At 43.6% G+C, this 16,318-nt stretch overlaps 1 protein-coding gene across 4 annotated transcripts in view; it reads right to left on the reverse strand.

The window, feature by feature from the left end:
• METTL9 (methyltransferase like 9) overlaps positions 1-14,361 on the reverse strand; it is a 47,458-nt gene extending 33,097 nt beyond the window's left edge. Inside the window, exons 1-2 of one of the 4 annotated variants that reach the window (XM_034988072.1) lie at positions 14,025-14,358; positions 2,169-2,359 (exon numbers count right to left, since the gene is read on the reverse strand). In XM_034988072.1, the coding sequence (XP_034843963.1) occupies positions 2,169-2,359; positions 14,025-14,189 (356 nt within the window). In that variant the 5' untranslated portion in view covers positions 14,190-14,358. Of the gene's footprint in view, positions 1-2,168; positions 2,360-3,190; positions 3,829-14,024 lie in introns of those variants that run through there. The other 3 variants (XM_034988071.1, XM_034988070.1, XM_034988073.1) reach the window with 3 other exon arrangements.
• Between the last annotated feature and the right edge of the window lie 1,957 nt (positions 14,362-16,318).

Raw genomic sequence — 16,318 nt, forward strand, 5'->3', positions numbered from 1 at the left:
GGGGGGGGGGGGGGGCGGCTGTTAGTGTTTAGTAACCATCCTAGGTTCTCTGGCCACAATCTAAGTTCTCTCTAGATATAGAATCTATAGAGGAGGTGTGCTTCCTTATCAATATTTTCCTTATAACATAAACTCTGAAAACAGCTATCAAGTCTCTCCTGACTTGGCCTTCCCCTTGATGATATAAAGAAAGACTGATAAGTATCTTCTTAATTCAAGAAAGTACCATACAGTACAGGATATCTCAGAGATATTACAAGTCCACTTCCAGACCACTTCAATAAAGCAAATATCACAATAAAGTGAGTCAAATTGTTTGGTTTCCCAGTGCATATAAAAGTCACATTTACATGATACCGTGGTCTATAAAGTGTGCAACTGCATTATGTCTAAAAAAAAAAATGTACATACCTTAGTTAAAAAATACTTTATTGCTAAAAAAAAAAAAAATGCTAGCCATCAGCTAAGTTTTCACCAAGCCTTAATCACTGATCAGAGATTATCATAATATAGTAATGAAAAAGTTTGAATATTGCGAGAATCACCAAAATATGACACACAAATGCAGAATGAGCAAATGCTACTGGAAAAATGGCACTGATAGACTTGTGTGATGCATGGTTATCCCAAGGTTCCAATTAAATTTTAAAAAATGCAGTATCTGTGAAGTGCAATTAAGAGAAGTGCAATAAAATGAGGTATGCCTGTAATTATTTCAGAAAGAGACAGGCATTCATGGTAATAATCTATCATGGATGGAAAGTACCAACAGGCTCAAAATTAAGCTTTCAGGTGAGATAGGACCCAGGACAAGACATGTTTTGGAAGAGTGGGAGGTGAGAGCCATAGATAAGGGAACCCAAAGGGATTGATTAAATGTATTGCCTGTCTTTGACCAAACTGTGAAATTCCAAATCAGGGAATTTTAACCAGGATCCAATGGGGTGGAAGCTGGGGGTAGGGGTAGGAGTGAAGGGGAGAGGTGGTTCAGAGTCTGAAATCTTCCAAAATTCTATGTGAAATGTTGAATGTAAACACTACTTGAAGAGAGGACTCCTACCTTTTTTCATTTTTAAAGAGGTAAAGGACCCCATAAAGGATAAGAATTACTGCTACAGCGACTTGTCCACTTTCCAAAGAAAAATAATATAGTACAGAACAGACCCTCAGAGCAGCCAATTTTGGAAACAAAATGTCAGACCAAGTTGTATCAACTCAACTACCGATACAAAAACAACAACTGTTTGCTAAAGCAAACAAGGCAACTTCATATAAACAATGAAGAAAGTCAAGGACGAAATCTTGAGAAATGGCTGGTGGTGCCTAAAAACATATTTAATGACCAGATGATAGACTGGGGACCCAGACATTCGGGAGAAGCTGGCTCCAAGCCTCAAGGGGAACAAAAAGTGGCTTTAGGCAGTCCAACAAGGCTTTTTAACTCTGAGCCCTACTGACTTTCTCCTTGGCATTCTAGATTCTCAGGCCTTGGGGATGTTTGAAAATTTGGCGAAGGCAAGATAAAAAATATTCCTGAAGTTTCTTTCATGGATTTATATGCAAGAACCACTCTGGAGATAGATACTTCCATAGTAAGCTTAAAAGATTCTCGTGAGCCTAGACCTTATGTAAGAACAGATTTTGGACCCTTCACTTGAAATAAGCCATCACATGTTGCTGCGTTGATTAATTAAATCCCCCCAAAAAACCTGCTCCTAGGAAGTGTGCTTAAGGCAAAGATTTTACTCTTCAGCTTATGTTAAGGATTTAGTTCCTGCTACTCTCTACCATAGGGAACTAGCAGCATTATGGGCATCACTTGGGAGTTTGTTAAAAATGCAGAATCTCAGGCCCCAGGCCTACTGACTCACAATCTCTATTTTAACCAGATCTCCAGGTTGGTTCTTGTACACATCAAAGCTGAGAAACACTGCTCCTAGGAGAACTCCCACCATAGAAAAACAGACTAACGGGGTTCTTTATCAAGTTGTGGTGAATTTAAAAAGCATAACTGCAGAAGGCTGAAGATACTGGACCCACTGCCAAGGATTCTGACTAGTAGAAGTGTTGTAGCTGAGGTAGTCAACACCTTCAACAAAATAACTTTTCTCTTTCATTTTCTCTTTATAAATCTAAGGATAAGGAAAAAATACATAAGATTCACTTACCCATTGATAGATGTTCTAGACATAAACAGGCTAAAAACGGATGACACGAAAGAGTGATATAATTGGATAAATAGCCAGCCCGATTTCTCAATGCTGTTATTTAAGAAGATCTGCGTTCCTTGGTCAAGGTAGCTCTGAACAAAGACAGCCTGGAGTGATTCGCATAATTTCTCTCTGTTGCACACATACCACTAAAAAAGAAGAAGAAAAAGTGAAAACACACAACTAAAGTGTCATCTAAGAAGTCCAAAAACAAAAGCCAGAGGACTAAATCAAATCTAGTATTTCCAAGTATTATAATCTCATGGCACTTGGCACTTTGAGGATAATCATCATCTCTTATACTTAGATGACCTATAAAGCATAAAATACTTCTACATACATAATTTCTCACTTAATTCTCATATGGGGCCGTGGGGGGGAGTGTGGGAAGGTTGACGAGGTTTCTGAGTCATGCAGCTTTCGTAGGTTAGTAGGTGGCAGAGCCAGGCCACAGTCCAGGTGTTCTGAGCCCTGGCCCAGTATTTCAGTCTCTATACCCCCAGTACCCTGAGATCTAGGAAAGCTCTGTTGGCTTCTCCTTCACTGAAAATCAACATCAGAGGGCAAAAACTAGCATTATTAACTTTGTTTTTAGATAAGGAAACAGTCACATAATGCAGTGATTTAATTCAAAACCACCAAACAAATCAATGGCAGAGTAAGCAGCAGAAGTTAACACTCCGGTGACCAGATTAATCTGCCTTTCTTCTTGTAGGCTATATAGAGGCCTTTAGAAATAGCGAGGTCATATGACATTCTCACAGACAGGGGCAATATGTGCTTGAGAAAGATTAAGAAGTTACTTAAGGTCACACTGCAACAATGAGAAGACAAAGTGATAACATGCTGGAGAACCAGGTATCTAGGAACAGGCTCTAACCAGAACGCACTTTTGAGAACAAAACTCAAGAACCTCAACCGTGGATGAAATGTAATCCTCCACAATAAATGTTTTCCATTTTCATTTAGAGTTAACATACCAGGGAAGGGGGGAGGTAGACTGTAGAATAGGCCAGCTTTAGAGTCAGCTCCACAGTCAAGTCCCGGCTCTGCCATTCCTGTGTAAGCTCAGACAAGTCACTTAATCTCTGAGCCTCGTTCATTCATCTGTAGACTAGAGATGTCACTGGTATCTATCTATCCTAGTAGGGTATTGACAGGATTAAACAAGATAATGCAGCCAAATCCTCAATATAGTACCAGACACACAGAAGAATCCTATAATAACAGCAATGAGATTCCCCTAACATGGCCTGATAAATAAGAGTAGGCCATTAATTACAATGATGAAACTGTAGGGTTGACCGGTTATTATTAATCCTTTATCTGCTAAGAAACAATCAATTTTTCCCAATAAACAGTCTATTGGCCAAAAGTAACTTGCTTCCCCATCACAAATATGACCACTTACCAGCAGGTGTCCTGTAACCCCTTACACAACTGGTGGACCAATTTTACAGTCAGCCGAAGCTTGCTAAATGTTGAATGAAATCCTGGGTAACATTCCTGACACTAACATTGAAAGGAACCAGGTAGAAACTAATACAAAGAAGCAAACAGGCACATTAAAATCACAAAGATTAACTCATCTTTTTTACAAACCCTATATCCAAACTAGATACCAAATCTCCCAACTGTTGACTGATTTTTGTTAATTCACCATTTAAACACTTACCAAAACTGCTTGGACTTGAAAACAATTTTCCTTTTTTCTACTCTATATGATAAGCTCTGAAGCTTCTTTTATTTACTGCCTACACTTTTTTCCTTGGTCTGAAAATGTTCTTGCTTAATCATTAACTAATTCTTAATATTCATTGTGCCTGAAGTTATGCCCCAGTGCAGGTCATAAACCATTTTTTATTATACTCATGACCTTCTGGTGCACATTCTGAACTCTGTAATACTGAGGCCACTCTGACTTTTATTTATTTTTTATTCTCTGAAATCACTAATCAAGATGAAAGCCATCACCTTGGTAGTAGGCAATCAGGTACATTCTATTAACGTGGACAAGAAGCCATTCAAGTGAAACAGAGGAGCAAAGAATTCCCTTGGCATCCACTTGTAAATGGACAACTGGAACAACAATGGACTCTGACTTCCAGAACTAAGCAAGACTTGGCATCATTAACTGCAAATATTGCTTTCAAGTGCCAAGAGGAAAACTCAAGGTCTTAACCGCATTTCTCTCAATTTGTTGACATTAACACATGTGGTTGAACCTTTATAGCCAAACAAGGTTTCAGAAAAGAAACTGCTGGGGCGCCTGGGTGGCTCAGTCAGTTAAGCATCTGCCAGCGGCTCAGGTCATGATGCCAGGGTCCGGGGATCGAGCCCCGTGTCGGGCTCCCTGCTCAGTGGGGAGCCTGCTTCTCCTCCCTGCTCCTGCTCTATCTCTCTCTTTCTCTCTCAAATAAATAAAATCTTAAAAAAAAAAAGAAAAGAAACTGCTTACTGAACAGAATGTGCTACAGAATAAAAGGAGTAAAGCCCTCCTTCTTAAAGATAAAGGTTGAAATCCATGTTCCTCCTGACCACCTGCAGGATACAAAAGTCAACTCCAACAGCAGCATTATTCGTAATCACCAAAAAGTGGAAACAACCCAAATACCCATCAACTGATGGATAAACAAGATATGACTGATCCATACAACAGAATAGGGATTATTCAACCACAAAAAGCAGTGAAGTACTGATTCATGTGACAACATGGACGAACTCTGAAAACATTATGCTAAGGGAAAGAAGCCAGTCACAAACGGCCACAAATGATATGATTTCACTTTCATAGTGTCCAACAGGTAGATCCAGAGACAGGAAGTAGATTGTAGTTGGCAAGAGAGAGTGTCTACTAATGGATACGGGGTTTCTCTCCGGAGTGATGAAAATGTTCTGAAATTAGAGTGGTGATGGCTGCACAACTCTGTGAAAACACTAAACACCACTGAACTGTGCATTTTAAAAGGATGAATCTTATGGTATGTGAATTATATCTCAATAAAGGTGTTTTTTTTTTACATACACATACCTCTGGCATTTCTATCTTCCAGAAATTAAAAGTCATTTGAAAATTTAAGTGACCTGGCAAACCTCTTTAAAAATGCAAATTTTTAAATGCAAATCTGATCACATCACAACCCTGCTTCACATAAGTCTAAAGCTAATACCCAAAATGCTCAATATGGCTTCCCAGGCCCTACGCAGTTTGTCCATTTTGTGTCCACAGCCTTACCTCCTAACACTGTCTGCCACCCATAACCCCTGGTCATTTGCTGTGTCACAACACTGTACCCCTCTCTTTTTCTGGAAGGCTCCTTTCTCATGGCTATCTCACATGGTGCTTGCTTTGTCCCCTGCATTTCCCCCATCACCGCAACCCACTTTCTCTTCATCTGGTTAATTCGACCTAAGCCTAAATATTTCTTCAAGTATGTTTGCCTTGAACTTGCAGACTAGGCAGGGTCCCCCCCTCCCCCTTTCGAATACCCTCTCCTATATACCATATACCTCCTCAGCAACATTTATGACCACTGAATTGAATAACTGTACATAATTGTATGTTCAGTGTCTATCCTCCCAGGGAGACAAAGTTTCATAAAGGTAGGGACAATGACTGACTTCAGTGCCTGGCACAGATAAAATGAACAATAAATGTTCGTCAAATCAATCATTGTTAAAATCACAGGCAGCCTAAGGGCGCCCGGGTGGCTCAGTGGGTTAAGTGTCTGACTCTTGATTTTGGCTCAGGTCATGATCTCAGGGTCCTGAGATGGAGCGCTGGTTGGGCTCCCTGCTCAGCAGGGAGTCCGCTTCTCTCTCTCCCTCTCCCTCCACCCCTCCCCCTGCTAACACACACTCTCTCTCTAAACAAATAAATAAATCTTAAAAAAAAAAAAAATCACAGGCAGCCTCACAGATAGAATTTGGAGGTTCTAGCAAAATCCTAGAGGAGATATAAGGACAGCCACGGAGATAGCTGTCACTGGGTTTCTGTCAGTTTCTAAAACTCCAAGGTTTTTGAAAGGTCTTGCTTTTCTTATTTTATTATTTTACTTTATTTATTTAAGTAATCTCTACACCCAGTGTGGGGCTTGAACTCATGATCCCAAGATCAAGAGTCATATGCTCCACTGACTGAGCCAGCCAGGTGCCCCTGAAAGGCCTTGCTTAAACCCACTTCTGCAAACAGTGGTTAAACCTACCCACTCACCACAAAATTGCATCATCACAAGCAAGCAACAAAGGACAACACTGACTGAACACCTACCTTGTGCCAGGCACCTGGCCAAGTGCTTCACATTTATTTCATTTACCACCTCACAACTTCTGGATAAACGGGAAACCTGGGGTTTCTAAGCACTTCCAGCTGATTTGGGTTCCTATTCTAGGTGCGTGTTGTTTTATAAAAGCTTCCTTCAAAGAAGCTTCTCTTTAGTCTACCCAGTGTGTCTGAGATTCATTTAAAGAAAAGAAAGCAGGACCATTCTGTCCAACTAAACTGGACTGGGTGTGTTTAGAGAAAAGATAATCTGATCTAGATAGCAACTAAATTACAGGGTTTCTCAGCCTCAGCATTACTGACATTTGGGGCCAGATAATCCTTTGTTAGGATCTGTCCGATGCATGAAAGGATATTTAGCAGCATTCCTAGCCTCTATCCATCAGATGCCAGGAGCACTCCCCACTAGTCATGACAACCCAAAACGTCCCAGACACTGCCAAACGTCCATCCCCTGGGAGGCAAAATCACTACTGCTTGAGAATGACTACATGGGCTAACCCAGAAAATTTCATTAGTGTTTCCTAATTATCACAGCTTAACAGTGATCCAGGGAAAATAAAGATGCATTGGCCTCCAGGAACTTACACTCCAGAGGAGAAAAAAATCAGAAACCAAGGGAACCAAAAGAATCATAATGGGATTATGATCTTGGCCAGGACCTTCAGGCCTTAAATAAGCAGTCCCTTGCTCTAAGATTAGATGCTGATAGAGAGAAAATCAATGCAGGAGCCCGTGCAACCATTTGGCGGTCCCCTGGAGTTCCTCTCTCCAGACAATCCAGCTTAAATGAAAAGCTGTAACAAGCTCACAGCACTGGTGGCCTGTCTGTAGGCTCCCATGCACTTTCAAGCAGGTGAGCTCTTTGAATGTGTGCTCCTCAAAGACGACAGAGACCAAGGTGCGCAGGCAAGAACAAAGCATCATGCTTGTTAAATGTTCACACTGGAAGGACTGTGTTCCCATCCTACTTACAGTAGGCTGGCCTTCTCAGCTGGAGACCGGTGTCTGGAAAAATGTCATCTTAGCATCCTCCTTTAAAGCTTACTTGAATTTTCTTCAATCCAAATAAGTAAGGGAATCTTCTAAATAACGAATTCTAATCAAACCAAGTTACGCCATGCAGTCATCTGCTGATGCCAAGTACAAAGTAGAATGTGATAACCAACCAAGACATCTTCTAAAAATCACAGTAAATAGCAATGTTATCCCTACTTGCAGCAAGACTGTAAAGATACTAAAAATTAGACACATAAACAGCCAAATCAGGTAGACATGAGCTCTTAACGTGTATGTGACAGTATTCACTAATCAAAATAATAAGGTATTAGGTCAGGTCTTACAGATTAAGCCCCTGAACGTCTCCTAAGCTTTATATAACCTTGGTGGATGAATCATTCCTTCAAAGCATAAATCCAATTTTCCTATAAGATTATATTTGCTTATCAGACCAAGGGATACAATTAGAAGCTTTTCTGAATTTCTTTTTGAGTTCCTCAATAGTCAAACGTGTTATATAATAGTCTTTTCTTCCAAAATACAAAGGACTTGAGCACAGTAGTAGAATTGGAATTAGAAAATTATTTTAGGGCGCCTGGGTGGCTCAGTTGGTTAAGCGACTGCCTTCGGCTCAGGTCATGATCCTGGAGTCCCGGGATCGAGTCCCGCATCGGGCTCCCTGCTCTGCAGGGAGTCTGCTTCTCCCTCCGACCCTCCCCCCTCTCATGTGCTCTCTCTCATTCTCTCTCTCTCAAATAAATAAATAAAATCTTAAAAAAAAAAAAAAAGAAAATTATTTTAAAAAGCCAACATCCTGCTTTTAGGTAATATGGTATAATTAAAAAATAAATATTTGGTCTTTAACCCCTAGATCCAGGCAGAGCTCCTAAAACCCTTGGGGAATCTCCTGAGTGATAAGAGAATATTTTGCATGTTAGTATGATGGGGGGGGGGTACTACTGGAACTTTCAGCCCCACCACCAATCTGTAGGGAAGGGAAAGGAGCTAGAGATTGAGTTCAATCACCAACGCCAATGATTTAATCAGTCATGCCTAGGTAATGAAACCTTCATAAAACCCCTGAACAACAGGGTTCTGGGAGCTTCCAGGTTGCTGAACACACTGATGTGCTGGGAGGGTGGCTCACCTGGAGAGGACACAGAAGCTCTGTGCCACCGTCCACCCGCCCCCACACTTTGCCCTATGCATCTCATCCATTTGGCCCTTCCTGAATTGCAGCCTATAATTTATAATAAACCAGTAAACGTGTAAAGTATTTTCCTAAGTTCTGGGTCATTCTAGCAAATTATCTAACCTGATGGAGGGTTGTGAGAACCCCAGAATTTGTAACCAAATCGGGCAGAAGCATGGGTAGGTAGTCTGTGCACCCACAACTTGCAGCTGGCATCTGAAGGGATGGCCGTCTTCTAGGATGGAGCCCTTAAACTTCTGGACAGATGTTAATTCTGGGTTGTGTCAGAACAGAAATGAATTGTAGGACACCCAGCCAGTGCCAGAGAATTAGTTGGTGTCAGAAAAAAAGACACCATAGGTAAGATTTTTTTTTTTCCAACATTAAGCTTGACCAAAGCATGCACAAACTGGATGAAGGCCAAAACGTGGAACAGTTGTCCCATCCCTGTCTAACTCACAAGCTGCAAAACTCCAACTGGTATTTTTGTATAGTTACATAGCTTCAGTGTCTACACAGAGGTCCACTACAGTGGAGGCAGTTACCTATTAAGGAGGCAGCCTACTTTCACAGACCCTCTGACAACACAAAGTTTCCTAGGACAGACATCATGAAAAGGTGGGGAAAGCTTGGGCCTTGAAACCAGACAGAGCTGGGGTCAAAACCCAAATCTGCCACCTACCAACTGTCTCCCGAGCAAGTTTTATCTCTCTTAGGCTCAATCTTCTATCAAAAAAGGGGGTGTAGCACCTACCTCTGGGAGTTGTTATGAAGATGAGAGAGGATGATACATTAAAGCGTCTGGCACACAATAGAAGCACAATAACTTGATTTCCTTCCCCTTCCTGTCCAAGGCCCACAAAAGTCAGTCAGAGAACTGAAGTTCAAGGGAATGCCTAAAAGCCACACTGTAGGTCTGGGCACCCAGCCATTCTCAAAAGGAATGAGTAACCAAAGACCTGAGGCATTTAGTACCACTAAAAACAATTGGAAAGGCTCCACTGATGGGATCCATGAACACAGAATCTTTTCTACTACCGGGGGTGGTCAGGCCAGGCCTGACGACACTGACCTGACAGCTAAGGATTCAAAAATCACATTCTAAGTTCTGCAATGAGTCCTATCAGTCTAGACATTCAATCATTGACACTTTCTTGCAGCTAAGCACAGCATAAGAGTAAATCTTCAAACCATTCATTGTTTTTCCACAAATGACACAAACCTAAACCAACAACCTCTTTATGTGAGATTTTCAACCTCTTTATGCGAGATGTGAATGACAGGGCACCCTCACATCCATGTAGGGAAACAATTCATATGGATTAGATTAAGTTGTTTCAGCTTTGATTTAATAAATAAATTATTGGCAATTTTCATTTCAAATAGTCACTCACTGCTAGAATTTTATAATCCTAAGATTTTACCAAAGCTTCAGAAGGTCTAAACAGCTGTTTTTTACTGGCAATTACCAGGGTGCCCTCAAGCACCTTCAAAGGGGAATATAAAGGCCTCTGGTATATCCAGCAGAAGAGAGAGATCCTAGTGTTCCGTGAAATTGAGGCAAACACTTATACAGGGTTTCAACACAGATTATAAGGAAAGAAACTCTTTACAAAACCTCTTTGGTATTCAGCTACAAAGGCCTCCAGGTTCTGGAAGGCAGTTCAGAAGAGGACACAAATCCACCAGTGTCCATCTGGCTAGCTGGCGACTGCTCCTGAGCATTGTTAACTCATGCCTGACTTTGGTCAGCCTCCACGACTAAATGAGTGAGGGGACAGGAGACTGGACCTGTCCACAGCACAACCTTTGACCTATGGCTGTGATGTCCAAGTATTTTTTTAATTTGGAAAAAAAACAATCGTTTCAATTATCTTAAATCTTATCACTGCTTGTAACATAACACAGTTCTGAACTTACATAAAAAGGTGAAAAAATAAGGCAGATATACACAAACTTGCAATTTTAAGTTACACCTTACTAATTCCAGATAACCAATGTTACCTGTGCTCTTAAAAATCCTTACAGTACATCACCTGAAGAAACCGTCTTGGCCTGGTTCCACAGAGTCCCATAACAATTCTTTTTTTGCTCCATCGACTCAGAAACTATTGAATGACTGTTATTATCAAGAACCTAGAGTGGGGCCTTAGAGTCCTTTCAAGTTTCAGTAGCTCCAAAATAGCTGCATTAACTTTAAGTAGTAGGTACAATGCATCAAAAACCCTAGATCCAAAGTTTTTGTTGTTGCTATCTTCTTTTTAAGTTCCAAGCCTGCCAATACTGAAAAGTGACATATCTAGTTTCTCACTGCCTGGCTCTATTTCTTCCCAATGAGTCAAACTATCCACTGTGCAACCTGTGATTAAGAAATGTGCTGCTGATGAAGGAAGCTGGAAAGTTTCTTTGGGGAAAACTCATTTTCTAGAAGGGGCCACTTGTAGGTCATAAAGTACCAACCACGCTAGTCAGCCGCTGCAGCGCAGAAGCACTTGTAGACAAGTAAACGAATGTGGTGGCCCTATGCCAACAAAACTTTATTTGTAGACACTGGAATCTGAATTTCATATAAGAAATTTTCACATATTACAAAATATTATATATTTTTTGCGACCGTTTAAAAATGTAAAACTAATCTGCCTTCATAGGCTGTATCAAAGGTCAGTGAGCCCAATTTGGCCTGCAAGCCATATCCTGGCTCTAAGAAAAGCCCTTCCTTGCTCCTCCCTTTCCCAAAGTGAAAAATAATCCCAGTTTTGAAGCTAGCACACCCAACCAAGTTATTAAAATGGTGCTGCTCCTACTATTTTAGAGCGACTTTAGCTCAAAGGAGCCTTGCATCTCATCTCCAGGCGATACTAACTAATTTTTAATGATAAACATTTCCCAAGACCTCTCTTTTAACCAGAGAATCCTCCACCATAATTTCTTAATAAAATAACCATAAAGAAAACTTGTGCTAAGTACGGTTCAATTAAATCCATAACCCCACTTTCATGCAAATCCAAAAGAACCAGATGTGGCTGGCTATGGAACCCACACACCCAAATGAACACCAGAAAACCTTGCATGAAACTATAAATTTGAAGGGGGAAAGAATGTTAGAGTTAAGTTACTTCACAAGTCAGAAAGTTTGTAAGGCAAACCTAGGATCCTGGAATATAAATCATCAACACAGGCATTCTGCAGAGGGGAGAGTCCCCTCTTTCACTTTATCTCACTGTGGTTTCTACACACACATTTCTTTTGTTCATTTTAATCTTTATTCATGGGCAATATTTTCATAACGTCAACACATCACCTCAAAATAACCTCTGGATTGATCACTCTAAGGAAAAGGTCCAATCCCCCCCGCTACATATTCAGAAAGTACCAGATTAGTCTTCACCTTGGAGAACGTAGCTGCCAAACTGTTAGTCCCACTGGTTAAAACACACCTGTGTACACACACACCTGAGTATCTCAGAAGTGTAACAAAGTAAAGGAGGTATCTGAAACCAGTATCAGTTTTCCTCAGAATCTAACTGATTCAGTTTTAAAAAGGTACAAATTAGAAAGTACCTCCTGTTAGGGGATATTGTGAGGCATTGTCTACAGCTATAGTCTACCTAGATTCCAGAAAAACCAAACTACTTAAACAGCTTTTCAATTTTTAAAATATAACCAATTCTTCCATAAGCAGTGAAAACGTATCAAGTGTGCTATAGTAGACATAATCAGGAGTCATAAACACCTACAGCTAAGAGACTCAACCGTAATCCTGCCTCCTTTTTATCCTACCCAGAACCTTATTTCTACCAATTATTGAAAATGACGTTTCTAACTCATTGTTTTACACCACCATCCATATTCCATATGGCTATGTGACATTCTGGTAACTGTATATTATCACTGCAGTGCTTTAGGGTTTTCTCTGAGAATGATTAGTGTTAAGTAATTAACCCGTTGAAAAGAATGTGGTTTTACAATTGAAGATCACCTACTGACTTGAAGTATACTCCTAACAATATCATAGGCATGATTACCTAACAAATTACAATAGCTGTGGGATCACAAAAAATTTCACAGAAATTTATGATTTCCTTTAAAAAGAGAAAAGGGGCCACGATCAGTAATTACTAGATAAAAACTAAACACTACTTTTCTTAATGAATTGCTTTATGTCCTTAGATAATTCTTTACTTTCATTAGAATACACGGAATCCACCCCAGTGTAAACTCTCTGAACGCCTGGCATAATAAGAAACCTAACATAGGAAAATGAGAAATCTATGAAAACGATGAGACACAAAATGGGGAATAATCGCTTACTGCTCTCTGGAAAGGCAAAATGCACTATAAATGCTAGCAATTATAAGCCAACACTCCGGCAGAGTTCGAAAGCCTCCTTTCAATGAATCCAAGGTTAACCACAAACTACATTACGGTCAAAAATGAAGTATCACTCTTAATTCTGCAGTTGACCAGCACATACTTCTGTTAAGTGGCACAAAACTCAGCTAATGAAAAGACCTAACCCGTCACCTCGCACGGTTCACGATCCGCAACTCTGAAAGGAATTCACTCCTGCCTAATTCTGTTTTTTAAAAAACCCTTCCAGGAAAAGCTTGCATCATCTTCTTTTCTAACCACATCTTTCCTGTCAGATAACCAACACCGAAGTTTAAAGATCTCTCTTAGGTCGGAGGGGGAAGGTGCAGGAGGATGGGAGTGTGAGGACCTGTCAAACACATTTTTTTTTTTTAACTGCCGAGGGAAAATGTCACCCGAATGAGCCCGGAGAGTTAAATGGCTCACGATGCAGGGTTAAATTTCTTTATGGCCCTTTGTATGCTCAGACATTCGACCAGACAAAAAGAGGGACCGGCTTTTCGCTTTGATTCCCGGGGGTTACGAAGGCAGTCCAGGGTAATGGGCTCGGTCTGGTCGTTTACACTGCAGGCCCCGGGGCCAGATGGATGCCCGCGGCCACGCGCCCGCCCCAAAGTTCTTGCGCCCTGCGGCCGGGCGCCTGCGATCACCGCCCGGGAGCCGGGAACAATGCGGGGCTCCGGGGCCCACCCTGGAGCCCCGGGAGGAACGGGAGGCCGTTCTCCGCCCGCGCCCGGGAACAAAAGGCGCCGCGGGGCCCCGGGCCCAGCGCCCGGCGGTGGCGGCCGCAGCGCCCGGCCGGGAAGACGTCGGGAAAACTTTCTGAAGGGCCGGGGCGGCGGGGGCGACGGCCCGGGTGGCCCCCTCTCGCCGCGGCGCCCCGCACAATAGCCGGGCCGAGCGCGGGAAGGCCGGGCCGCCACGCCCCCGCCCCAGCACTGCCCGGGCCCGATCCCGGCCGGCCGCGTACCTGGTGGTTCTCCTTCCTGCCGCCCGCGGCCGCCGCCGGCCCGCCGGGGCCGCTCGTCATGTTCACGTACAGGGAGCGGGTGAGCGGGCTCCGCAGCGTCCACATCCTCCGCGCCAGCCACACGGACGCCAGGCTCAGGCACAGCCAGCCCACGAACAGTCTCATCGGGGGCCGCGGCCGCTCGTTCGGATCACCGCCGGCGCCGGGGCGAGGAGGAGGAGGCGCCGCCGCCTCCGGCCGCCGCCGCCGCCGCCCGGGCTCGAGCCATCGCGCCCAACTTGCCCATCCAGCCCCTTCAGGGCCGAGGCGGGGGGTGGGGAGGAGCGGGCGGCGCGCAGCCTTCCCGCCTCCCCCTTCCTTTCCGCCCGCGGAACGCCGCCGCCGCCGGCGCCAGTTTCCACCCGGAGCACGTAGGAGAGACCGGGGCGCGCTCCCCGGCTCATTGAGCCTCGGGCCGGGAGGCGGGGCAAAGGGAGCGCGCGTTCGGCCGGCGCGCGTCCCCGCCTTCCGTCTGGGCTGGGGCTCCATGTAATGGCGGAGGTGATTTTAATTTTCTTAGGGTAGGGGCGATACTTCAGAAGGTAGTTCCTGAAACCGTCCGGTCCCTCCAAAGTGGTGCCCTTAGGTCTTCTGGTCCTTCCTCGCTTTAGTCGTTGCCTCTGGGCGCCTCATCCCCCCACGGCCCGGGCAGGACTTCCACCTGGTTGTGCAGATCGACCCGGGGGTGAGGAGAGGGGAGTCCCCTGCCGTTCGTACGTCCATACTGTCAGACCAACACCTTGCCTGGGACGGACGCTGCCAGTTCTTAACTGTCACTGGCTCGGCTGCGTGGTTTCCTATTTACATTTAGAGCCGACGAGCCAGACCCCCACCCCTAGGGCCTCCACCCTGCTCCGGAGGAGCTACTAAGCCGTCAGGAATCTGGGGGGAGGGGGGGGAGAGGATATCACCAACCCCTCCCCTCCTCCCAGTCCTGTCCCCCGAGCCTGGCAAGTTGCTGGCTACACGTTTCTAAGAGGCATCAGTGAAAGCTCTGCCTTTGTTGGAAGCTACTGCAGCTGGGACACCTGCAAGTAATATTTTGATGTACTGACGACCCTGCCCCAAAATGAAGACCAGCCCCCCCCCAACACACACACACAAATCAGAGTCCCTTGCTGCTAGTTTCCTTGAACTAACAGGCGGAAGTTGGACCCAACACTCTTAAACTCAGCTCTGGAAGCAGTCATTTAGCAGGATGTTTCTTTGATCATTTCTAGCACGAGGAGACTTAGCAACGTTTCAGAACTGAAGGGTTACCCTGTGTTCCCGTGTCTGAAGTTCTTCCTGCTGCTACAACCAAGCTACAACTAAGGAGTAACACCCTTCACAGGTTCTCTAGCTTCAACACCTTTCCAGGTTTGTTTAGAAACTGCTTTTAATTTCACTGCACTAGAAATAATGTAAATACATTTTATTATAGTTCCAAAGAAACAAGCCTTTCCGTTTACTCCAGTATTGCTCTTCAGAGATTGTCATTTGTGAAACAGTGGTATGGTGATCCACTGATGAGGAACAAAATCGTCCTTTACCCACAAACATTTTTAGTAGCTTCTAAGAATCTCAGCTCCGCACTTTTTGGTTAACGGGGACGTCTTGTTGCCTAATGTGAGGTAGGCTATATAACTAACAAAAACACGGGGCGGGGAAAGGGGGAGGATACTTTGTGTTCTCTCTTTTCAGTATACTCCCTGACTGCTTCCTGCCAAAACTGCAAAGAGCAGGAACCTTCCTAAATCTAGTTCAAGCCTCTAGTGGTCCTGGCCCACGTCATCAAAAGGGAACTATATTAGCCAGTCCAAAGAATTCAGTTTGTTTACCAGGTCACCTCTCCCGCCATCTCTTGAAATCAGTGTCAGATAAAGCAGCTCCGTGCCAAAAGAAAGCCTTCATATTTTTAGAGGGGGTGGGGAGGAGGGTGAAAGCTGCAAGAGTATGTAAAGTGACATATTTCGTTCCTGAAAACAAAGGAGACAAAAAGGTACGCCCCCCAACTATAGAGTAAACCTGAGGAGCCACAGCTCAGAGACTGCAAACTGAGTCACTAGACAGCTGCTGCACTCAAGGATTTGGAGGTCAGTGGACGGCCATGGAGCCTAGCATCTCAAAGGAGCAGATTTTCATTTTATACCTGAGCAGCTGGCCTGGAAAAATAAATCACCCACACATTTAAAAGACTCAATAATAATCACAAAATAGTCAAATACATGTTATTCACACTTAGCAAGCACGGGAAGACACCAAAGCACAGCACA

This window comes from Mirounga leonina, unplaced genomic scaffold, assembly GCF_011800145.1.
Source record: "Mirounga leonina isolate KUSES-001 unplaced genomic scaffold, KU_Mleo_1.0 Mir_448, whole genome shotgun sequence".
Classification (NCBI taxonomy): Eukaryota; Metazoa; Chordata; class Mammalia; order Carnivora; family Phocidae; genus Mirounga; species Mirounga leonina.